Source organism: Aythya ferina (genome assembly GCF_964211825.1).
Source record: "Aythya ferina genome assembly, chromosome: 1".
NCBI lineage: Eukaryota > Metazoa > Chordata > Aves > Anseriformes > Anatidae > Aythya > Aythya ferina.
In genome coordinates this window covers 206,886,728-206,912,094 of record NC_140296.1, presented here as the reverse complement: position 1 = coordinate 206,912,094, position 25,367 = coordinate 206,886,728, and the positions used below count along the sequence as shown (strand labels likewise).

The 25,367-nt window shown below is 50.5% G+C and overlaps 1 protein-coding gene across 2 annotated transcripts in view; it reads left to right on the top strand.

Annotated features, from left to right (window-relative positions):
* Positions 1-25,367, top strand: part of SHANK3 (SH3 and multiple ankyrin repeat domains 3) — a 369,667-nt gene that overhangs the window by 285,295 nt on the left and 59,005 nt on the right. For both annotated transcript variants that reach the window (XM_084506714.1, XM_084506715.1), the window contains 2 exons: positions 2,586-2,668; positions 16,002-16,126. In XM_084506714.1, the coding sequence (XP_084362840.1) occupies positions 2,586-2,668; positions 16,002-16,126 (208 nt within the window). The remainder of the gene's footprint in view (positions 1-2,585; positions 2,669-16,001; positions 16,127-25,367) is intronic.

The following is a 25,367-nucleotide window of genomic DNA, read 5'->3' as shown; positions in this document are numbered from 1 at the left end:
GTTGTTTCTGACAAGTTTAGATTTTAAATTAAGATACTTCTCGCCAGTTTATTTGCAGGTGGAGGTTTAATTCAGAGGTGGTTGAAAGAACGAAATATTTCTGCAAAGTAACTTTTGGTAAAGCAGCAGTGGGCTGAGCTTATTTAAAGGTGTACATTATTAGAGGAAGTCTTGGTAGGTGAGGATTGTTGGAGGCTGCATAAACTGTACTTATACAGGATACAAGTGTTTTTTTTCAAGAATTTCTTTATTTTGTCATCTGGATAAAACAACCACAGAGGTCCTATGGAAGAATTAGGTACAGAATTTTATCATGGATTCCTTACTTTTTCATTGATAAAGCAATCACAGCAGGACTAGTTGGGCACTTGGCCCACCACTAGCTAAAATTTAAACCACAATTTTGTACAGAACATTTGTTTGCCTTTCCCTCTCTCTCCTTCCCCTGCACATACACCTGCACAAACGCACGCTTGTAGAGGTGGCAGAATTTCTCATGGTTTAGGGTTAAGATCTCACACAGGGCATCTACAAGGGCTTGACGGAAAAGGGGGGATATTTCTCTGGATGTGAAATGTCTTAGGTCTAGCTCTGTTCCTAGACAGTAAGCCATGGCTCAAGGAGAAGGTAAAGGCTTGATACAGGAATCATGGTTTGAGGTTGTCTGGCTGCCCTTAGGTGGACAGGAGAATCATTCTTCTGTAATGGCCTCTTCTGGGCGTTGTGTATGAATCTGTTTCCTGTAGAACATGCTAGGCTTGGAAGAGAGGATTTTGTTGTAGAAGGGAGAGTTTTACACGTGTCAAGGAGCATATGCATACCCAGCTCTGCTTTTGAAAGACAGGCAATGTGTTGAAAATGTGACATAAATGGATGACTGTGTGACAGCAGCCACCTCCTTTAAAGCAGTTCACACAGTTTTGTTGAATTTTGTCCACACCTAGGTACTTTGTTGCACAAAGTGATGGGTTTATAGATACCTTTTTTTTTTTTAATGTGTAATGCCAAAGGATGTCCAAAATTATAGCGTTATAGCGCACAGTGAAATACCAGGGAAGTCCAAGGAGTTTAGGCTTGATTTCTGTTTTAACTTTGTTGGACAGCATCTCTTCTGAGTCTTCCAGAGTGCCTTGGTACTGTGGCCCTGGCGTGTATGGACTTCTGTGATCGCTTTCCCTTGGTCTTGGAAAACAAAGGAATCTGCCCACCTGTGATAGGAGAGCCAGATACTATTGTGATGTTAAGGGCAGAGCCCTAAAACTACCAAAAAACGGATGGCAATTCTCACAGAGGCATCACCGTCAGGCGGGGCTGCAGATGGACAGAGTGCAGAGGCGCACCCGGTCTGGGGGCGTCGCTGGCTGCTGGAGCCTGCACAGAACGGGGCCGCCAGCCAGGCCCGTGCAGCAGCACCCGCAGCCCCTTTTTCACCCCAAAGCGTGGCTCCCGCACCCCTGGCGTGGACGCGTGGTCCCGGCGTGGCGCAGCCGCTTCCCTGCGGCACACACGGGGCAGGGGGCGGCCGTGGGGCTGGCGGGTCTGCGTGCCGCAGTGTGCCCGCTCCGTGCCCTGCCTGTGGGTCGGGGTCCGGCACCCACGCGTGTGGTCAGGGGGCCGCCACACGCCGTCCGTCCCCCTCTGCCTGCCCGGGCTGTGGCGCGGTGCGTAACGCGTCCTGCCGTGCTGCCGAGCAGGACCGAGGTCCCTGATTAATTCCACTCTGATGTCAGACATGCGGCTCTGCTGGGAGGGATTTGCAGGGCTGCATTTCAGCTCTCGTTTGCGGAGAGAAGCCCTCTCCCCGTGCCCCCCCGCCTCTCCTGGAGCCTGTGGACGATTTTGGTTGGAAGGGCCGCCAGCACCCGGGGGCTGCTCGGAGCCACGCGTCCATTCCTCTCTCTCCAGCACCGGATTTTTTTCCGTTCTTCTCGTCTAGCTGCTGTTGAGGGCAGGGAAGAGCGGCTTTGTTAAAATAGGACAATGAAATGCATCCCCCCTCTTCTAATGACAGACGGTTACTTAGCAACGAGGGGGGGGATTTTAAGAGAAGATCAGAGCATCGGGATGAGGATATAAACTCTGCTGCTCTCTCTCCCAGGAAACTTACCAAAGAGGCACCTTTCCTTTTGTCAGGCATCTAATTTTTTCATACGAGAGGCAACTGGAAAGTCTCAGAGCATCTTCCCTGATGGATGGATGGCTGCCTCCCCCCGCACCTCCTCTGCTCAGGCGCTCCACTCTTCAGTTATATGTTAAGGGCATCATTTAAAGGGAAGCCCAAAGTGGGATCAGTAAGCTCCCTGCATGCGTATGCAGGTGACTGAGAAGGGGACCGGTGGGCAGAAGGGTGATCCAGGCAGCCAGGGCTTCCCTCCACCTACCTATTGAGGGAAAGTAGCTTTCGTCTTTTTGTTCTGACTTTGGGCAAGGGAGGGAGGGAAGCAGAGTGTTCCCAGCTCCTTGCTGAGATGAAACAGTCGATGAGAAGAGGTCTCCTTGTCACAGGCACAAAGGCCACCTCCGCCTGGCAGCATGGTGCTGAAATCTAACCCTAGCATCATTCTCTTGTGCTCTTTCCTGCCCAGTGACTACATCATTGAGGAGAAGACGGCCGTGCTGCAGAAGAGGGAGCATGAGGGATTCGGGTTTGTGTTGCGAGGGGCCAAAGGTAAGGGCTGCTTCTTTCACTTGGTCCTGGGGTTGGGGGAGAGCTCCGTCTCGTCACCTCGGTTAGTGCTCCGGACCCTGCTTCCCTGGCTGCATGGAGCAGCCCTCGAGCCCCTGTGCATCAGGGTCTCCTAAGGGAATCTCTTTTCTCCTTCTCTGACAGCTAGGCAGTGTGAGTGCAGTCTATTTCTGGGTACGTGCATTGTACAGAAAATGCCATTCATGGTAAATGTGCATCTCTTGAACGTTCTGGGGTGTTTTTCTGGTACAGATGCTGGTATTTGTAGCCTTGAATTTGTAGGAGTTTTCACTTCTGCCTATTTACTGGGTGTATGAAGTGCATCTGCCGTTCCAGGTACAGGTGTAAGCCCCATGGGGCAGGGCCGGTGTCCTCCATGGCTTTTTTTTTTTTTTTTAAGTGCTTGAAGTTTTTCACTGTTCTTTGAGTGTGTACAATTGGGGTCCTCCTGGGGGCCCTGGCTGTGTTGGGGCTCAGCCCCAGCACGAGGGCAGGCTGGTGGAAGCTCTGCCTCGGACCTGTGCTGCCAGCCAGCCTCTGCTGGTGCCTGGGGCACGCTTCACCTGCACAGCCCTGCAATACCTGAGCGCTGGCAACCGGCACGTTGGACCCGGTTGTTTCTGTGGCTCCTGTTTCAAGGAACTGATCTTTTTGCTACAAAAAGAGTCCCTTGAGGACTGCTAATGAATGTGCTCATATTCACACAGGAATGGGCTTCAGCCCCTGCGATGGGGGGCAGGTCCCCCGCAGGCTGGGGCTGCTCTCGCCTGCATTTCCAGGCTGAAGGCACGGCAGAGGCTGGGGGTCTCTGAAATGCAGCTGCTGTCAGCATAGAAATACAGCAGAGGCATAGCGGCACAGGCTGCCGTCCCTCCCCTGCGTGTAGGGTGCAGGATGCGGGAGGGAAAGCTTAAATGAGTGGCTGTCAGCTCCTTTGGTAGAGCTGCACCTTTCCTGTACTTCCGTGTGCATGGAGATCGTTGTGGTTTGGGCTTAAATCTTGGGTGTGATTTTCTGTCAGGATTCCTGAATTGCCTTTGTTCTGTCCGTGTCTCGGAGGGGCTCGGTGTGCCGGGGGGTGTGTTTGTGTTCCAGTCAGAATATGGTCGCTGTCTCTCTCCTTCCCTGTCTCTCCCCTTCCCTAAATATGTGACATATGTGTCTGTCCATGTACTGCTCACATCAGTCTGTGTAATGTGGAGTGAAACTTCAGGGCTCAAAATGGCATCCGTTTTTTTGCCGGATCAGACTTGCAGCTGTCATGTTAGGACAAAATGGGATAAATTGTGCCCTATTTCCATTTTTTTTTGCGTTTGCCCTCCTAACATCTGCAAGCTCTGTATTTTCCTTTGTCTGCCAAGGCTGAGGGAGCGGACTTGGAGCGGGTTGGGCAGTGGGCGTGAGGCTGTGCGGGACCTGGGTCTGGCTCAGGCATTCGCAGCTCTGCAGGGGCTCTGGGCAGGGCTGCAGGGGCCGCGTCTCGGAAGCCCCCGCGGGGCGGTCGTGGTCTGTGGTGCTGCTGCCTGGGGCAGGGGTGCCGGTGGGTCTGCAGATCCCCCCGGGGAGCAGCACCCTCCTGGCGGAGAGGGGCTTGTGGCAGCTCTGTCACCCCCTTATTTCCCAGCCTCGTGCTTCCTGCTGCTTGGGGCTTTACGCTGGAAACAGCATTGGGATCTTCTGTCCTGGCCCCACCTGGCAGCACCGCTCACGCTCCATTTAGACCGCGAAGCGCTTCAGGTCTCTTGGGGTGATCTGGAGAAGGAGCCCGGGAACGGCAGGGAGCAGAGTCAGCAAAGTCCCTGCAGCGGGAAGGAGCTGGTTAAGTGAGACACAGCTGGATGATCCTCAAAGGAAGCTGCACTTCATGCTGCAGAGGGTGTGAGAATCCTGCACAGCTTCCAGCAGTCGTGCTGCTTCCTTCCAAGCTGGGTTTGCCCATCCGTGTGGCACTGCCCCACCGGCTGCATCCCAGGCAGGGGGAGCCAGCCCTCCCCAGCCCAGCCCATCTCCCTCTGCCTCCAGCAGCTGGGGGAGGCCAGGTCCCAGTCAAACCAGTGGGGCATTTGGGCAGAGGTTATTCCTGGATCCCTGCAGGAGGTGAAGTGCAGCTTTCTGATGCGGGGTTTGCAAGCAGCTGTTGTCTCGGGGAGTCGTGTGGATGGAGCAAGGGGCAGCAGTGAGGCAGCACCCTCACTCAGCACCCTGAAGGAGAGTGGTGAGCAGCTGGATTTACTGCTGCATTTCCCAGCCCAGAGACCAGCCCTGCCTTTCACGTACACAGGTGATAGACCTGTGCTGAGCACAGGTACGAGATGAAACGTTTTCATGATGAAATGCTGAGAGATGATATTTCTAGGCATATAATATCCTGAACTCAGTCACTCTTCTATGCATACATAGAAGGTTCTTCCAGCAACCTCTGTCTTTCTGCCTAGCATGACCACAGATCAGGCACTATCCCTGTAGTAGTATGATTCATAAAGTATTCTTACATACTTCCCTGGGGCCATCCTTGTAAGCAGTGGTTGTTACAGCTGATGCAGTGACCACACCTCACACATGGTCTCACCAAATCCATGCTACCTGTTCCCTGAGCAAGGAGTTCTGACTGTGCCAGTTCAAACTCATTTGGTGTCTGGTTGCTGTGGGTTCTGTGAAAGTGGTGGAGGGGGACACAGTCCCTGACTCAGCCATTTACTAAGTAAGGAGATAATTTAATGAACAGCAAAGATATTGCCTGTAATGTGAATTCTGTTTGGGGAAAAAAGAAAAAAAAAAAAAAGAGAGAGAGAGATTGGAATGGCCCAAAGTCCTTGCTCCATGCCATCAGCTTCCATTTGTCTCTTTAATTTGGGGAGAAGTCCCCAGGCAGGGCATGTTATTCAAGAAGTCTCCCAAGATTGTTGCTTCCTGTGATATGTGTATCTCCTGAAGCGGCTGATCCTGTATGCTGCTGGCGAGAAGATGTCGTACCAACCTAGTGCAGGGCTTGTTTTGCTCCTACTTCTTTCCAAAATGTTGCAAATCTTTGTGGTTTTTTTTGTTTGTTTGTTTGTTTGTTTGTTTTTGCCAGGTTTCCAATCAAGCAAGCACTTACCTGCTCTACCAAGAGTACCTGTATTGATGGCAGGACGCAGACCCACTTTCCAGGTCTGCCCAGCTCTCGCTGCTCCTTGGAGCAAGCTTTGTATCTGTGCCCTCCCTCCCTGGGCTCCCTGCTTTCACACAGCCCCGTGTCCCCGCTGCTGCCGTCTGCAGCCTCTCCACTCCTGTACACGACACAGCACTACCTCCACCTCCACGTTCAGTGTCTGTCCACGCATTTGAGCCGGACTGTTATGGAGAGCTTGCCGAACCCATGTGGCATGCTCACCTCCTGCTCAGCTCCAAACCTGCCTCTGGCTTCTGTGTGGCTTGGGCAATTCCCAGGGGTGACTGCCAGGTCCGGTGGGACATATTGCAGAAATCCCCCTGGGGGACAACTTAATCAGCGAGTCACACAGAGCTGTCAGAGCTGATAAGCTTGGGCACAGCAATGCACGAGTGTGGCTGTGCTTTGGAGACTGGGTCCCTTGCTCCACGAATGGTCTCAGACAGCCCAAGCGTGGGACTGGCATCACACGCATGGCAGCAGCGTCCCGTAGATGCAGGGGCTGCCAGGTAACCCAGTGCCAGTAGTGAGATGCCAGCTGAGGCAGACAGGAAAGGCTCAGTTTGTAACCCAGCCCAATCCTTCCTTGCTGGGACACAGCAGAACCGCCTGGGGACCAGTATTGTCTCCAGCCTCCTCTGGAACACTCCCCATGAGCACTGGATGATGTTTAGCATCACGGGAAAATTGGGCAGTGTGACCACACAGCTCCAGTCTTGTACTTGGAAGCTTGTGCAGCTATCACAAATGTCTCTTTGCCTGTTCCTGGTCATCATGTGAGCATGGGCACAGCAAGCCAGGATTCCTTCTGCAGTCCTACAAATGCCCAGGGCTGGCCCGGTTCCACAGTCAAGACACAGTTGCAAGGTGCTCGGAGAGCTCAAGGCCAGGTCAGGGAGGGTCTCTGCACAGATGGCATTTTAGGACGCGTGTGCTTCACCAACTCCCACTTGTCTTTTGCCAGGTTTTCTCTGCAGGAAGGGTTAAAGTTTGATACTCAGCAAAAGATGTTTGTTTGCATCCCTTTGTGTAAAGAACAGCCAGAATTGATGTTACTGCAGTAACTGAGACAAATCGCCTTGGGTGAATTCAGTGATCCAGCCACCTGGATCCAAGCTTTGTAGTTGCTTCAATCTGTAGCAATCCGTCGGGCATTTGAGGGAGTTTTAGTTTCTTTTCCTGTCCAACATTTTGTGTGAAGACCTGACATTCAGCAACAGAAGCCTCTACAAGTTGAGCATCAGTGCTGTGAGTTGCTTGGTGCTGGGTCTCGTGGCCTTATGAAAGTCCATGAGAGTCACAGTTCCTGCTCTGCACAGCCCTGGGGCACAAGGACGGGGCATGGTCCAGGAAGCATGGTGAGAGCTTGAGGATCTCACTGTTGGTGTAGCAGGCAGAGGGGAAGCTGGCCTAAAGCCCTGCAGCAAATTTTGGGACAATACTGGTATCATAACATTTCATGGAACTAGAAGAGCTTATTTATGGTTTTCAGAATATGGCCTTTATGCAGAGGAGTGCTGTGACACTTTGTGACCCTCAGGATGATAACAAAGTGGGACTGGAAGATGTATTTGAAGCATTTCAAACACCAAGTCTGTCATCTGTATTGTTAAGGGTGGTATCATCATTATGGAGATCCAATGGAAGCGTAGAAACAAAGCTCAGTAGAATCTAGGTATGGTAAATGCTGCTTTTGACCCATCTTTTATACTAGCCTTAGAAACTTTAAAACTTGGGAGCTGGTTTTAATTAACCTCTGTGGCACCCCTCCTCTTCCTGCCTCCAAATACATTTACTCTGTAGGTGCTCGTTATCCACTGACCAGCTCCAATATTCTGGGACATGCCTTCAGGATTTTGGGTGAGAAGTACCAAGTAGCTAAGATATCCTACAGTAAATACGATTTAGAATCCTTTTTCTTTTTTCACTCTGTAAATGTGAAGCCTTCATCTTGAAATGAGATCGACTGCAATGCTGCAAGAGTCAAATTCAGGGCTGGGGTTTACTGCGTCAGGTCCTTGGGAGCAGCTCCTAGCAAAGACGAGCAGCTCAGGGCAGTGACAGCTCACAGGTCCGGGCACTCCTCTGGCCATGGCAGGTGCCAAGGAACTGGGGCATCGGTTTTACTCGGGTGCCCCTGTGGCATCAGTGCCATCCTCCTGGCAGCAGCAATGCGGCAGGGGCAAAGCAGCCCTGCGGGGACAGGTGTCTTGTGCTCCTGCAGCGCTGCCCGCTGGGTTTGGGTGCTGCAGGGCCTTCGCCCGAGATCCATGGCATCGAGGGGTTCTCTGAGCTCCTGCTGAGCTCCCTGGTGACCTGTGTCTTTCAGGACTTCTCCCGACTCTTCGGGGTGCAGCTGAGGGTCGAGCCTCTGGTGCACGGCAGCCCAGATGACAGTAGATTTTTTAAGACCAGGAAATGACCACAGTGATCAAATTGTACAAACAAAGCTTTGGTATTAACGTGGTGATTTCTTGACTGGTACAAATTATAATTCTTGAGATTTAAAGTCATGAGATTTTGCAATGAACAGTAGGCCTCCTTGTTAGGAAATTCTGCGTCATTACCAGTGAGAATTTCTGCAATTTAATTCCAAAGCTTTTGATTTAGTTTTGCCCTTGTCAGCAGGATAGAAAGAGCCTCCTTAAATTTTATTTCCTTCCTGTGTAGGCACTTACAGATGAATTGTTACCCATATTACATACTTCTGACCTAACGCTTTCCTGCAGGCTCTGGTCTGGAAGCAGTATTTGGGAGGATCTGGTTCCAAGCTGAATTTTGGGATGGCTGGGTTGCTGCACTCAGGCTTGGCCTGGGCCGTTTTGAGAGACCAGAGGTTGGGTTTCCCAAGTTGTGCACAGAGCATGTGGCGACTTCTTCCTTCGTTACTGCGGCTACAACAGGCTCTGAATGTGGTGGACGGTTCTGGTGCCTTGTTCTGTTTGTGGCTGGGCTGACGATGAGGTGAAGCTGACAGGACAGGAGGTCGAAGTCCTGACAGATGTGATGTGAGGAGCTGCACAGCAGGACAGGTAGCGATGAGAGGGCTGAGCAAGTTACAGGTGGTGCTGAGAGGGACGGCTGGGTTTCGTTGGTGTTTAAAGGGAAGTGATGCTAGAAATGGCCAAACCTCAGAGATAGCTGAAGGGAAACACCGGGCTGTCACCCGTGTGAGGCCAGCACGGACTCCCAGGTGTTTCAGAAGGTGCATTTTGTGCAGACGGTGCTCAGATGTCTGCATCCCACTGGGCATGGGCAGCCTGTGGAGCACATCTCGTGCAGCTCTTCATCTCCGTGCCCCTGAGGAGCACGGGTTTTCCTGGCTCTGGGCTGGACAGAGTGCCTCGAGGGCAGAGGAGTGACAGTGAGGGTCAGAGTTTCTCCCACAGCAGTGAATTTTCCATTCACACTTCATCTTTTGCGGAGCAGCATTCTGCAGGGGTGCTTCTGCCCCTTTCAGCTGTGGTTTGGAAGGAGACATCCCCACCACCAAGGTGTCTTAAATGTGGCATGGTTTGTAGGTGCTTCATAGGGCTTTCTAGTAACATTACATTTAATTCTGTTTCTTACAAGAAAACAATGTGCCCAGTACCCATCAATTTAAAAAGAAAGGCAGGGTTGGGCCCTTCTGGACAAAACATGCAGCGTGCAGCTGGACTTGGACACAGTACGATGGGCAAACAAGTGGCTGGTGGGTCAGGCTCAAAGGGTTATAGTAAATGGGGTTGCACCAGGCTGGCAGCCAGTCACTGGTAGGGTTCCCCAGGGCTCCTTTTTAGGGTCAGCTCTCTTCAATGTTTTGGGTCAGTTAGGGTCTGCTCTCTTCAGTGTTTTTATCAATGACCTGGACACAGGAGCTGAGCACACACTAAGTACGTTTGTGGACAATACTAACTTGGTAGGAGTCGTCAATTCCCTTAAGGGTAGAGGGGCCCTACAGAGAGATCTTGATAGGTTGCAGCACTGGGCAATCACCAAATGTAAGAAATTTAACAAGAGCAAGTGCCGGATTCCACACCTAGAGCGATGCAGGCCTGAATGTACGTACAGACTGGGGGACATGTGGCTGGAGAGGGATCTGGGGTTTGGGTTGACAGCAAACTCAGTGTGAGTCAACAGTGAGCCCTGAGGGCCAAAAGGGCCCTGGGGTGCACTGTAAGTGATGTAGCTAACTGGGCAAAAGAAGCAATAGTGCCACTATACTCAGCACTGCTGCAGCTTCACCTTGAGTACTGCATGCAGTTTGGGGCTCCACGACATAAGAAAGATATAAAAATATTAGGGATTGTCCAAAGGAGGGCAACAAAGATGTAAAAAGGACTAGAGGACAAGATGTATGAGGAGCAGCTGAGGCCCATTAGTTTGTTCAGCCAGAGAAAAGGAGGCTGAGGGAAGGAAATCTACAGCTTCCTCACGAAGGGGGATGAAGGGACAGGCGCTGGTTTCTTCTTTTTGGCAACAGGACCAGAGGGAACAGCATGGAGCTGGGACACGGGAGGGTCAGGCTGGGTGTTAGGGAAAGGTTCTGCACCCAGAGGTGCTTGGGCACTGGGACAGGCTGCCCAGGGAAGTGAACATGGCACTGAGCCTGTTCGAGCTCTTAGATGCACGGTTTAACTCTTAGGTTGCCGTGTTCGGAGGCAGGAGTTGGTCTCGATGATCCTCGTGGGTCCCTGCCAGTGCAGGATATTCTATGATTCTGTGATTATGTTTTAATTACTGACTACTGTGGGAGCATTTTCTCCCTTTGCAGCTCTTTTGAAGAAAAGTACAGATCAGATTCAGTACTGAGCAAGTATAAGCACAGTATTGATATATTTGACAGAATAACTAAAAGCAGCTGTAACAGAAAGATCTGAAACAAGAAAGTACAGTTGCAGACTGCTGAAGAGTAGATTTCCCCTTTATTGCCTTAATGCTGCAGTACTGAGGCAGATGGGAAATCCAGTACTGGACTGTACCTCCATCCAGAGGTCACAACTCCTCCGCCTACTGCCTGATGTAGCTGATGGAGACACCTGGAGCAGTTGCCCTTGCACATCTTCTCATTCTCTGCATGGAGAAGGGGTGGTTTAATCCACATTTACTTGTCCCTTCTAGAGCTTCTTGTTCCTTGTGATTAAGTATTGGGACTTCAGGCAGTAACATGAGAGTTGGTCGCTTCTTCTTTCAGCTTTTTTCTTCTTTTATTAAATTCTCCTTCCAGTATTTGCTTTCATGAGGATACAGTTCTGACTTCAGGATGCATTTTCTTGTTTACTGACTTTTTAAGGCATTACTGACACTTTAAAAATTGTGTACAGTGGCATGCAGTTACTGCAGATATAACTTGCAGCGCACAGAAAATGGTCTACCCGTCATCCTCACGTAGCACATCAATAGTACAGATGACAAAATTGGCTATAAGGCTGTTTCTCCTAGGTTAATTTTACTTGTATTCCCTATATATTTTTGTTTGCCAATGAGGAAATCACATCCTTGAACTACCCTCAAATGACTCCAAGCTATAATTTAAGGTTTCTCCCCTAGTCAGCCCCATGGCCCACAGCTTGATGCTCCCACCCTCCATTCTGGGCCTCCATCCTGCTCCCTCACTGTGCTGATGCTTGCAGGTCAGAGGAACAGGAGGAACAGAGCCAAATCCCAAAGCCACTCCTCTTTGCCTTGCTATGGGCACTCACTTTCCTTCCTCCTGGTACACCTGGGGATGCACAGGGGCAGCAAGCACCTCTGGGTTGTGCTGGACATTTGTGGGAACACAGCAGGAGTGAGCCTGGAGGGACAGGTCTGTCTCATGCCTCTTGTGATAGGTGGTTTGTGCATGTTAGGCTCCTTCTGGCTGGGAAACCACTTAAACTCTCATCTGCACAATGCTGTCCTCCCCAGGGATCAGCACTTCCACTCGGCCTTTTCAAGTCTTGATTGTGATGTGTGTATAAGAGGGCAGTACTGGGATGTCATGTTGATGCTCCATTTTGCAAAGTGCAGTGCTGGTATTCTGCAGGGACTGTGTGTCACGTTATCATTACATAAATAATTTACTTTACATTCAGAGAGCCCCTTTACATTCAGTCTCCCCTTTTCTAATTTTCAGACATTCAGGCAATACACAAGGTCTTGCTCCACTTAAATCTTGTGTTCCTCTGGGCCTGGGTTTAACAAAAGGTAATGGGCACCTTGTTTTGCAGCTGCCATCTGCAACAAGGTCAGGCTGGTGGTTCTTCCAAATTCAGATTATTGAAACAGCTTGCTGGTGAACAGTGATCCAAGAAGTTGAGTTTAACACTGGGGAAGATTTGAAGGATTTGAAGAAATCAAATGTTACGCTGGCATTTTTAAAAATAGGTAGGATGACTTGTCTACTGCTTGCCAGTTTAAGCTAGGATCCATCAAAGGAAGAAGGTCATGGAACGCTGTGCTGGGATGCAGTCAATAAAAACATCTAAGCATAATCAGATCGTTCAGTTTCTTTCTGAGAAAATAGCATCTTGTCAGGCAAACTTTGTCTTGCTCTGGTGCTGACTGATGGCTATCTGATTTAGCAGAACAAATCTTGTGTAAAATTGTAAACAAAGTTTTTAAAAGTATTATGAAAAATGATGGAAATAATCTGTCTGTATAAAATAACTGACTATACATTTTGCACAAATGCATGGCCATCTGTCAATTAAGAGGATGTAGGTTACATTTACTGGAGTGACCTGACATCGGAGGAGATCTAAGGACAAGGTCATCCGCTGACTCTGTTATTAAATCTTCCGCTTCATAAGGGTTTTGATGCAGCTCTTAAATACATTGATTTAATAATAGAGTGATGGATAACTTGTCCAGAGCTGATGACACACTACTTCATTATCTATATTGTTCAGAAAAATAAAGCATGCTTTCTGCAAACATCAGCTGAGGTGAGAGGTGGATCTACAGGAGCAATTGCTGAAGGCTCTGGCCCTTGTCATGCATGATATCAGACTAGATAATGTTGTTTTTTCTGGCTTGCTTGTTGCATATGTCTGGGGCAAATGTTTTTTTCAAGCATCATCAGCCACTGAAGAAGACATTTGGTGTCTGATTTCTTAGAAAGTTGGCCTAGACCCTTCAGTGCATCCTGTACGTGGCTGTCCTTTCACTAGCAAAGAATGTCCTTTTACCTTTGGTTCTTCTGAATGGAGACTGTGAATCCAGTGTGAACTAAAGATTCATGCGAGAAAAAGACAGCTCCAAAACTCCCCCCAAAAGTCCTGAGCAGGAACCTTCAGTGTCAACTCACATACCAGGCCCCCAAATTGCTTGCCTGGCCAGGGGCTGGGGAGCATGTCTCTATTTTGAATTCCTTGGCTCTGCTTATGTTTGAGTCAGCTGCTTCATGTTCGAGCAGCTGTGGATGTGTCCTCACCATTCCGTTTGTCACAGCCAGCTCTCGCTTCTCTCCTGAATGTGTGAGAATTGCACCGTTTGCAGAGAGCCACAGTGTCAGCCATCGGCCAAGCTCCCAGAGTCCCTTGTGCTGCTCTTGGTGCTGGCTTGCAAGCCCCTCCACACGCTCCTGTATTAACAACCTCGTCCTTGAGACAACATGAAGTACAACAGGACTCCCTGTGCACCCCAGCCTTAAATTTACTGCTTGTATAGAGCACTGGACTGAGACAATCTGCACCAACGCCATCAGTGCCAGCAGCTGTGCATCAGGCTTTTATTCTGACCCTGTGCAAGTGCAGTGCCATGCTGTCAGCCAGCCATTGGTCACTAGCCAAAATGTAGACGTTTCAGGCACTAATTAATGTCTTTTAGTGCGTGACATAGGCTGCATCATTAGAAAAAAACACCTTGTTAACCCTGTCTCCTCCTGGTGGTTTAAGTACGTTCAAGAGCTACTCAACAGAACGAGTGCTGTGCTGCTGTTATAGGAGAGGACTTCTGCCGTACAATGTGTCTCGACAGCTGGCCTTGAGCAAAGCTGCTGTTGCAGGTGGGAAGGAATAATGAAACCCACCCATTGACCCTCCGGTGTGTCTCTTTGTTCAGGAGAGTGCAGATCAGTCAGAGCATGCCTAGGTTTTTCATCCATGTCTTACTCCCAGTGTGTCGGTGGTTATGTTTCTGCGTGACAGGTGACCTGGAACATCACCTCCTGTTTGTGCAGACAGGGAAAGCAGGTTCATTGACATACGGGGTTTCAGGATTGCAATCCCCCACAACATTGCTGAGTGCTCCTGTATGTGGTAGCCCACCTTGAGCTTTACATTTGAGGCTGCTACTGGATGAGAACGGCTCCAAGATCAATGCAGTGCAACTCACTGAAGCACAATCCCCACTCTAGTCCTGGGACTGGCACTAGGTGGAGGTAGGACTGGGAATGATCCTCCCTAGGAGGCTGTGCAAATGTGTGGCTGGGTGCCATAGTGCTGAGAAGCGCTTTTCTCTGAAAGGTTACTTCTGCCTTTTTCTTCTCTGAGGAGCAGGCTATTAGGAAAGCCCGTCTGTCTGGTAACACATGGAAGCCAGTAATGAGATGGCATGCCATGAGGAAAGGCTCATTAGAAAGGTCTCAGCGGGTCGAGAGAGGTGATTGTCCCTCTGCTCTGCCCTTCTGAGACCCCATTTGGAGTCCTGCATCCAGGTCCGGGGCCCCCAGCACAAGAAGGATGTGGGGCTGTTAGAGCAGGTCCAGAGGAGGGCCACAAGGTTGATCAGAGGGCTGGAGCACCTCTTCTGTGGAGAGAGGCTGGGAGAGCTGGGGATGTTCAGCCTGGAAAACCACTTAGAGGTGGCTTATAGAAAAGGTGGAGAGTGACTTTTTACATGAGCAGATTGTGACAGGACAAGGGGGAATGGTTTTAAACTGAAAGAGGGGAGATTTAGATTAGAGGTTAGGGAGAAATTCACTCAGAGAGCAGCGAGGCACAGGCTGCCCAGAGAAGCTGTGGCTGCCCCATCCCTGGAGGTGTTCGAGGCCAGGCTGGATGGGGCAGCCTGGTCTAATGGAAGGTGTCCCTGCCTGTGGCAGGGGTTGGAACTAGGTGGACTTTGAGGTCTCTTCCAACCCAAGCCATTCTGTGATTCTCCAGGGTCCCCTTCAGGTGTTTCTGGTCACCTAAGGCCTGGTGAAGCAGACCTCCCTGACTGTATTGCTCCTGCATCGCTCCACAGAAATCCCCTCTGCACAAAAGCAGGCACATAGTCAAGCAAGTCTCTGCACTATACATGAAGAGGAAAATAAATTCTTGGAGAATCATGACTGGTCCCTGAAACAGCCACATCTGACAGACCCTGTGCCAAGAACAGCAACCCCTCTGGTGCCACTTCTGATTCAGAGACTGCCCAAAGAGTAGCTGTTGCCTTTTTGCTTCATTTCTTTCATGGATCTGGTGTCTCTGAAAGCCTGCAACAGTCTCACAATAAACAGACAGTGTAAGCTTTTTCCTTCCTCCCATCACACAAGGTAGCACGCATCATGCCAGCTGCTGTAAGGTGGACAACCCCTTCACCCTGGGCGGGCAGTGACGCAGGATGGGCTGAGGCTGGGTAGTACAAGTGCACTGCCTGGGTCTACCTGAGGAAGTCCCTTCCCTGGCAGGGTGTTCCTACTGGGGGCAGGAGCAGGTTTTCCTGCCAGGAATGCCATTCAACCTGAGTGGTTCATCTGCCTAATGCAGGTCTGATCAGCAGGCGGCCTGCTGCTGCTGAGCATCTCGGCTCCTGTAGGTCCCGTCCACTCTAGGGCTGGCGTCTTCAGTGTCACAGGTGGTTGGCACATCTTCTCTGCTGACTGTGAGGGAGTCCTGGAGCTTCTAACTCAGACATAAACATCCCTTGTGTAGCTACGAGTCAGAAGGAGCGAGTTCCACCCCTCGTGGCGCTGCTTGTAGATGTTGATCGCGTTTTGTGTGTGGTGCTGGGAGGTGAATGAGGACCTTGTGGGAACATACACGGCTCTGGGAGGTGCGCATTTCTGGGAGGCTCCGGGGCTATCTCAGGATTCAATCCAATGAACACTGCAGCCATATAGCATTTGCTCTGGTTCCTGCACTGAAGTCAAGCTGAACCTTGCATGAGTGTTCTTTCTAAACCAATGTATGGGGATTTTCTTAGGCTCCTGGACACTGTCTGCAATCTTCTACCTACCCTTAGCCACACTGTCTCAATCTCTCTCTCTGTGTTTTGTAGCTGAAACCCCAATTGAGGAGTTCACCCCAACCCCAGCCTTCCCAGCGCTCCAGTACCTGGAATCAGTGGATGTGGAAGGCGTTGCGTGGAGAGCAGGGCTTCGCACAGGAGACTTTCTGATTGAGGTGAGCCCGGACGCGGCAGGGAGAGTGACTGATGGCAGCCAGCAGCATCTTCGTCTGCAGCACAAGGGCCAACATCGTGCACAAAATTATTTTCCTTTGTAAGGTGTTTTGAGAGCTGGGTAATAATTGCTATTGAAATGTCTGCTGCCTGGATGTCTTGATGAAAAAATGTTCTTCAGTACAATAATTCAAGCAGATACATGCTCTCTGTGCTAGAAAATGTGCTGACAGGTTCCCTTCTGCTAACTAAAATTATGGGGAAAATGGAAGTCAGAGAAAAGACTCATTAGATGTCCTCTCTGGAGGCCTGCCAGGATTCTTTTGTACTGATATTTATTACAGTTTTGCCCAATGTGGTACAAGTATTGGGGTCTACAGAGAAGAATTAGATTTAGCAAATACATAATGCTCTGCTCTTGTCTATCTCCCACTTGGCACTTTTTCTTTCTTGAGAAAGTCCTGCTGGAGTCTGTGTCCTGCCTCCACTCTGCTCTAGGGTCACAGCAGACTGGGTTTGTTTAAAACAAAAGAGAAGCAAGGATTAGAGTCATTGGCAATTTCACACTTAAAAAATGGCCAATGGGTTAAGCAGCAAGTTACAGAGAGGGGGAATACAGTGTGGTACATGCGGAGAGGTGGATACAGACACATGAAGATGGAGCCAGGCTCTTTCCAGTGGTGCCCAGGGCAGAAGCGGAGGCCCCGGGTGCAGCCTGCAGCCAAGGGGCTCCCCCTGGCCCCCAGCAGCACTTCTGGGCTGGGGGGGCTGGAGCCCTGGCACTGGGACCAGGGGCTGGGGGTCTCCTCCTGGGGGGTCTCCAAACCCACCTGGGCGTGGGGCTGGGCTCTGGCTGGGGGGGCCCTGCTGGGGCTGGGGTGGGCTGGGAGGACGCTGGGTGCCTCCTGGCAGGTTCTGTGGTGTATGGCCTGCAGTCTGCCTGAGGCATGGGTGTGAGATTTTGGAGAAAACCACAGTAGGGCTCCGAAGGTGGCTCACAGGTCTCCAGCAGTGGCAGCGCTCACTTGATGCCCAGCTTGGCTGCATCGTTATTCTGTTCCTGTTTGTATTAGCGTATGCCCAGACAGCAGGGGCAGGACAGGAGGTGCTGCTAGGTGCTGTACAGAGCACGCGTATGCGCAGGACCAGTGGTGACGGCCGTGGTGCACCCATGGGACTACGTGAGTGCTCCAGTGCTGGTGTTCGCTGTCCCTAGGTAGGGAGATAACACTGCAGGGACTGGTCCTTGCCTATCAGAGCTGCTTCATCTCTTAGTGAACACAGCAGAGGATAGTTCTAAGGAGTGATTTGAAAGAGAGTGATAACATTAATTTGTTAATGTGTACGGGGATTTTCATCGCTATAGGAGAGAAGTGTAGGAGAAATTACTGTGGTACTTGAAAATGAAAATTATGTTCAGAATCCAAGCCAAATGGATATAGTATGAATAGGCCAAGTCTGCATTTCTTGGAGCCAGAGAAAAGGCTGTTGCAATAAGGTGGTTAAGAAAAGATTTAAATGTTTGTGAATCACTCAGTCAAGATGTCTGCTGCTGTGCCGTCATTGTAAAGGGTTCCCAGGGAGCCTGCTCCAAACGGAGCATGTATGGTGTCAGTGCAGGCAGTGGGGTGAGGCAAATCCTGCCTCTACCAAGGGAGCAATGGTCGCAGAAGAGGTGGAGTGATGCCGAATTGACACTGAGTCTGTGAAACAGCCGTGTGTGTAAGGTGGGGCTGGGAAAGGGAACGCCATGGGGAAAGCAGAGGTGAATTGTGTGGTTAGGTTTCTCGCAGTGAGTATGCAACAGTGCACACTGAACAGACTGTGTGCAGTCAGGGAAAGGACAGGCTTGCCATGGGATTTTCTTTCTTATGTTTTCTCATGCAAAAACCATAAGGCTTTAAACCCAGTAATGCAGCATATTACAGCTGCATTGGTTCAGTGTGAAGATAAAAGTTGTGGTTGTGTGTGGTGTAGGTGAATTTGTGAATTTGTACCAGTTGCAGAAGTGCTCCTGGGACTGGAGAAGGCGGTGGTGAGGCTTTGCTCAGCCCAGCAGCTGCAACTCATCCCACAGTCTGAAGCTTAGAGTGAAAAATGCTCTTCGATGGGTGGTCATCCCTATTGTAACAGGCAGCTAGCTGCCCAGCACACCAGGATCCCCCTTCTCTGTGGGATCTTTCTACTCTGTGGGCTCTTTCTAGGAATGCTCCCTCCAGACCAAGTGCCTCAGGCTCCGTTGTGAGACTCAAAGCTGAACGAGTGGTTGTCGGAAAGCCTACATCAAGAGCAGGGGACCAGTTGTGATGTGCTGTGGCGAGGCACTGAGTGCTGCAGCCTTTGTGCAAAGTGGAAACGCCCGCAGGCGGCACCGTGCCCACGTGCACCCTGTTGCTGCCAGCAGGCAGGAGGACGTGGAGCTGTGTGCTGCTGTGAACCCACAGCTGGTGACCAGAGCAGGAAGGGGAGAAGGGGGCCGTGTGCTGTGAGGGCACGGTCTTACAGCATGAACATCACCCAAAAGCTGTGAGCTGGGGGGTGCTGGCGGAGACTGCTCGACCCAAATAACCATTGCAAGCAGCGTCATCTGCATTGTTAGTGTGTCTTCTGTAGCCTCTAAAGAGACACGGTGAAACACCAATTGGCATAAACCTGACAAAATCATACAGAGCTGCTCCTTTTTCTGATACCTAGTATTATAAACATTATAAAGCAAGGAGGAATTTCAGATGTGTATAAAGCCTCTTGGGGTGGGATGAGCAGGTGAGTACTGCAGCACAGTAGCCTCATTGTGGCTGAGATTCACAGTCCCTATCCTCTCCCTCACAATTTGGATGTTCAGCTGCAGAACAAGTGTATTTAGCTGGTAACCTGCACTCAGCAGCTTACCATTTCCTTCCATCAGCTAGAGAGCTGACTTCCCCTGTGGCTGCAGGATCATTAAATCTTTTGCAAGAGGAGCAGTGAGCATGTGTGTTGTCCCTGGGAAGAAAAGCTGGAAATGGGTTCAGAATGAGCACATTACCTTTGCTGCAATGTAAAGCTACATCCCGAGAGCAATATTCAGAAAGAGAGATTCTGTGATATGGCTTGGAGCCTCATACGGGTCTCTAAGACACATTTTCATCAACCTGTCCAGGTGTATGTATTAGAGATGTGTTAAATTCAGATCAAAATTGCACGGACATATTAGTGTTGGTGTCCTCACCCGATACTTTCTCCAGTGAAACTGGTCTCTGTTCATACTGTAAAACTTCTGCCTAATTGTGTGAAGGTGGAAAATTTCATCAGACACCTCCAGGGAGAATAGACAAAGATAATCTTGAAGCAGGAAAGTGCCAACTCCCTGGTAACAATCGGGAGCTTTAAGTCACGCAGGAAATGCAAGGCCGCTGCAGCTCCAGGTTCCCAGGTTCAGCCAGCAGCAAGGTTTAGCATGTGTTCCCAGCGGGGACACGTACAGATGTACCATACACCCATGGGCACACAGCCTGCCACACAGAAGAGAAAACGCATCGCATGCTGCAGGCACAATCAGACAGGTGGCCTGACCATGTCCTCCCCACTGACTTATCGGAACGAAAGCCTGTCAACACAGACTATATGCATATATGAATACGTGGAGACAATATGGATTGCTGGTTACTGGCACCTGAGTATGTGAACCCTTGAGACCCACTCCAGTTGCTGGTGCTTGGATCTCCTGATGCACTGGACCTGCCAGAAGCTGGCCTCAGACACTTGGTCGTTCTGACCAGTGACCTCTTTACCCTCGGCTGGCTTCTTCCACATCTCCTCCCTCTATTCTCCTGTGCTTGTTCTCACCTGATTCAGCATCATCCCCCCTTCTCCAGCTTTTTGTCCTTTCACTGATCTCAGCAGGTCTTGCACAATCCCAGAATGTTCCTTCTGGAAGCCCATAACATGTCCTGTGCCCCTCAGTAATGCCCCTCGGTCTGCAGGGTGGCCTGGAGAGAGCCTCCCATCAGCTCACCTGGTGGGTGTCGGGGCCGGGCTGGGGCCGAGGCTCCTCCTGTGGTAGCCCTGGGAGCAGCTGAGGCAGGGTGCTCCGTTAGCACTGGCCGGGTTATTGGGTTCCTCCACATGCCATTGTTCTCTGCTCCTTTGTGGTTATGGTGACTAGCCTTTAATTGTGTAATCCAACAGTCACAACCCGTCATCGTGTCTGCAGGCATTACGTATTCACGTGCTCTGCCTGCTCTCCCTTTGCCACTGGGGTTTATCTCCTGCTGATCCCAGTTTTAACAGAGCCCTGGCTGGGCTGGGCTGCCTGGCTGCCTCGTGCGTCTTCGCCTCCAAACCTCTCCTGTCTCTGCGCTGTGGCAGAAGAAGCTGGAGCTGTGGAAGGAAGCAACCTCAGTCCTGCAATGCCATCTATCAACAGAAATTCAAGTATTAGAAGTGTGTTTAAAATTTTGCTGAGGCCTTACAGCAGCCAAGTCCCTGACCTTCCAAGAAGCATTTGCAACTCTTAAATAACATAATAGACTGGAATATCTGGCCCTTGCTCTTATTTCACAGAGATACCATCTCTTTTTTTCTTTTTTTTTTTTTTTTTTTGCTTCTTCTCTTTTCCTTTGTCATTCCTGAAGTCCTCTCTCTCCGGAAGCCTAAGCCTTCTCATCGTACTGGACTGAACAGGTTCATTTTTTAAATCCCAGCAAGCCATATGCATCAGTAACAAGCGCTGAACCTTCTGCTTTTGTATGTTGACTCAGCCCTTGTTTGCTGCAGCGTATTTTGGGTGGGAATCAGAACGCACTTCCATTATTACTTGAGATTTTACCCGCTGTCTAGATTGTAAGCATGTAGGGAAAATGTAAGATGTCTGGCACCTGATTGTGAGAGGGGTGGTGGGCATCTGACACACTGAGGAGAATAAAGACAGCAGGACAGGTGGAATGCACGGATCATTTTGCATATCACACAAGCAGAACAGAGAGGTGCGTGAAGTGCAGCTTTCATGCCCATTATGAGCCTGGACAGAGCATTCCTGCCTATCTGCTGTCCTTCAGGCTGGCTGAACTCAGAACGCTGGCAGCCCCTCTGTTCTGGGTTGCTTTTGTCAGTCTTGCAGTCCTTCAGCATATTTCCATGAGCTGCTACTCACTCTAGGATGTAATTTTTCATTTACTTCATAACCCCCTTTTCCATCCTTGGTCCTGCCATGGTGTGGTGGTTTTACTCAGCTAGGCAGCTGAACTCAACCACAACCACTCTCCTACTCCCCCTTCTCAAAGAAAAAGGGGAACAAAATATGCTGGAAAGGGTTCAAGGGTTGAGATGAGGACAAGGGGATCACCCACCCATTATCATCAGGCAAAACAGACTTAGCATAGGGAGATTGATGTCATTTATTGCCTACCACTAGCAGACTAGAACAGTGAGAAACTATAAGCAAACTAAAAACACGTGCCCCACTACATCCACCTCTTCTATGCCCTCCTCCAGCAGCACAGGGGAACAAGCAATGAGGGCTGTGGCCAGTCTATAGCACTTTGTCTCTGCCGCTCCTTCTCAGTCCCTCTCTGCCCCTGCTCCCCATGGGATCCCTCCCACGGGATGCCATCCTTCCTGAACTGATCCTACATGATCCTACTGATCCACAGGCAGCAGCTCCCACACGGCTCCGTCCCACAGCGTCCATCTCCCAGGAGCAAACTGCTCCATCACGGGTCCCCACAGGCAGCAGCTCCCCCCAGCCTCCTGCTCCTGTGTGGGCTCCTCTCCATGGCTGCAGCTCCGGCCCAGAGCCTGCTCCTGCGGGGGCTCTCCATGGGCTGCAGCCTCCTCCAGGCCACAGCCACCTGCTCCACCGGGGGCTCCTCCACCCATGGGGGGCTGCAGCGTGGAGATCTGCTCCATGTGGGACCCATGGGTGCAGGGGGACAGCCTGCTCCACCAGGGGCCTCTCCACAGGCCCTCCTGCTGCAGTCACCTTGGGGCTGCAGGACTGGTGCTCACTCCTCTCCCAGCTGCTGTTCCCCAGCAGTTTTTCTCCCCTTTCTTCAATCTGCTCTCACAGAGGCACAGCCGTCATCATTCATTAGCTCTTCTCTGGCCAGTGGCAGGTCCCTTTTGGAGCCAGCTGGAGCTGGCCCTTATCTAACACAGGTCAGCTTCTGGACTCTTCTTACAGAAGCCATCCCTGCACCCCCTCGTCTAGCAAACCTTTGCCACGTAGACCCAGTACACATGGCCACTCTGTCTGGCTTCAAACTGCATGGCTGGTTGTGCTTTCAGGTGGGCATGCTTCCTGCTGTGTTCATTTACCTAGCAAGAGCCCTGAGAACTGCAAAAAGTGCATCTACCCAAATTTCCAGAAAAACAGTCCAGGTGAAATTTCAGCAGTACCTGCTCAGCATCTTTGTTATCTGCTGATCCACGAACAAAAAGATCCTATTTTCAGATTCTTAACGCTAAAGCAAAAACATGAACAGAGTTAAGTGATTGTATATCCTCAGGTCAAAGGAAGAGCACCGGTTCATCACCAGTGAAAAGGCCACGCTCTCTTCTTAGTGACGAACCTGCCCTGTCTGTGGTGAGTGTGGTTCAGCTCAGCCACAGGCAGGCCTGACTGTCATGTTGGTTGGTAGAGGCTGTTCGGGGATGTGAAGGGACAGAAAGTTCCAGGGCTTCTGCTTGCTTAGGGCAGACAGATCAGAGGCATTGAGCTCTGCCCTTGATCTTCCAGCACTGAGATCACCACCTCCCACGCTATTTCTATGTATAGAAATAACTGGATAAGTAACCTCAGTGTTTTCTAAGCATCTCCCTAACTGTACTTCCATCACATGTGCTCCAAGTAGAATGGTTGGAAGCCAACTCTCACATGAAGCTGTGTGGCTGATTTTCTCTGGTTAGCTTGGCTGACACTGGTTTGTCAATGTTCTTGTTCACATTTCCAGGTGCCAGCATTTCCTGGGGCACTCTAATTTCCTAAATACAGCTGCGGTCCTATTACCCACAGGGCTGCTGTGACAACAGAGTTGCGGGTGATCTCAATTCCCTGCCTTTGGTAGAGATCTGTGGTGGGATTCATCTCGCCTCTCTTCAGGCTGCACGTACCTGGGTGGCTACATCTGGGAGCCTTGTCTAGGCTGCCAATTCTGTCTGCAGAATCCAAATAAATGTGATGGTGGAATTCAAGGAGTAATTAATTCATCTGACCTAACCTGAGGTCTGCCTTAGGATGTGACATATTGTACTCAAGGTCTGCCAGGTTCACTGACCAGCTCTTCCCTGTCTGGACAGGGATTGCAGGGCAATTTTTCTGGGGTAGGTGCCCATTCTATAGACAGCACATTCTGTCAAGTGAATCCCAGCACTGCAGACTCTTGGCAAAAAGCACATTTTCTGTAGCACTGCAGGTGAGAAATACCAAACATGAAGCCGCTCCGTGGAGCACTCAGTATGTGCTCTCTGTGCTGTCAGGGGTTTCTCTCAGAGGAACTGCTGACCTCGGAGTGTTACCGACACTATGAATGTGCAATCACCACAGGTACTTCTTGGGATTATGGGTGGCAAAGCCCTGACAAGAAACCAGCAATGCCTCTCCAGGGTGACTTCAGAGACTTTCGTGGTGTCTGTATGCTTTGAGGTGCTGACCTCTCTGGAAACTCAGAAGTGATCCTGAGGTAGCCGTGATTTGGTGATGTTTGCAGTCTTCCACCAGCACACATGGAGGAAAGAAACCCCTCCTGATACAACACTTACCTTTGGAGGTTCAGTCTTTGGACATGTTTCTGAGCATGATCTTTCCATTGCCTCAGGAAGAGATCTGGTTCGTTTCCCCCATCTCATTCTCTCAGTGCAGTCAGTCTGGCTCACAGAAGTCATCTCCAGCTCATGGTGGGCCACGAACTTCAGTAGCACAAGGTTTCATCACAGTGCTAAGGCTTGCCTCAAGATCATCACTGCAGAGGCCATCGTTTTTGGTGTGTTAAGCCATATTCCAGTAGGCAAGGGTGTTGTGCCATACACCCGACCCTGTGCTACTCATCTAGGCCTGGCTTTATCTTGTGCATATTCCAGAAAGCCACACTGTGACTGTTCATCAACTGTACTTACATGGTGGTATAACTTGACCAGTCTCTGCAAGGAATATGCATTTTATTTTACTTCCCGTCACGCAGAGTTGTCTTGCTGCAGACTTTCTGGTGACTTGTTGTGGGGCTGCACCACTCTGCTTGGAATTTTTTTCCTAAGGTCCAAGTCCAGCCTGGATGCCCCAAGGCAGTTTGTGGCTGCTGGCTGTGCTCATTCCATTATCTGCTACTTCCCGAAGAGTTTGGCTCACTGATCTCCAGGTGCCTTGCAAGTAGTTGTAGGCTGATTTTTTTTTTAATTTATTTATTTATTTATTTATTTTTGGTCATGTGAACTGGGCCCAGATCCTTCTTCCTTTCTGGTCTGGACCACCTTCCCTTTGTGGCTGCTTTCCAGGAATTATGTGCCAGCAATTCCCTAAGTAAGCCACTGTCTGTCCTGGACCTCAGGATCCTAATTCTGCTACTCACCTTTCCAGCCTTCCTCCAGATCCTGAACACAGCCCTCTGGCAGTTCCTGCAGCCCCAGCTGCCCTGTGTTCACATTCACCACCAGTTTTCACGTTTGTGGGCAGCAACTCAAGCAGGGTCAGCTCTGACAACCCCCTCCAGTGTTCGTGTTAGCAGATTGTCACCAGTGGTCTGGGACCCTCCTGGATTCCAGTGATTCATTGTCTTCCCAGCAGATGTCCGGGCAGTCAGAATCGTGGAGAGGATGAGGGCTTGCGAGACTTCCCTAGCTGGTTGTGGACAGCCTCAGCCACCACCTCCTCTTGGGTATCTGTAACAGACCCAGCATCCCTCCCCTTCCCTGCCTGGACCCAGAGGCTCTCAGGAGGCACCGCTGTGCCTTCACACTGCAGCTCAGTGCAGTCAGGAGCTCCATCACATGGGGACACCTCCCTGTCCTTCCCGAACAGCCTACAGGCAGCTGTGGCCACCTCCTGATGAATGAGGGCTGTCCTCAGTGACTCTCAGTGAGTCTAACCATTTCGTAGCCCTGGGACCACACCAGGATGTGTAGTTCTTTCTGCTTGCTGTCCATGCTCTGGGAACCTGAATGAACCTGGTCTCCGGATGCTCAGTCCTCTGGGCAAGAATATGAATGTCCCCTGTGGACCTTTTCCTCCATACCTGTTTAATCTGTGAGCTCAGGTCCCCATTCTCTGATGAA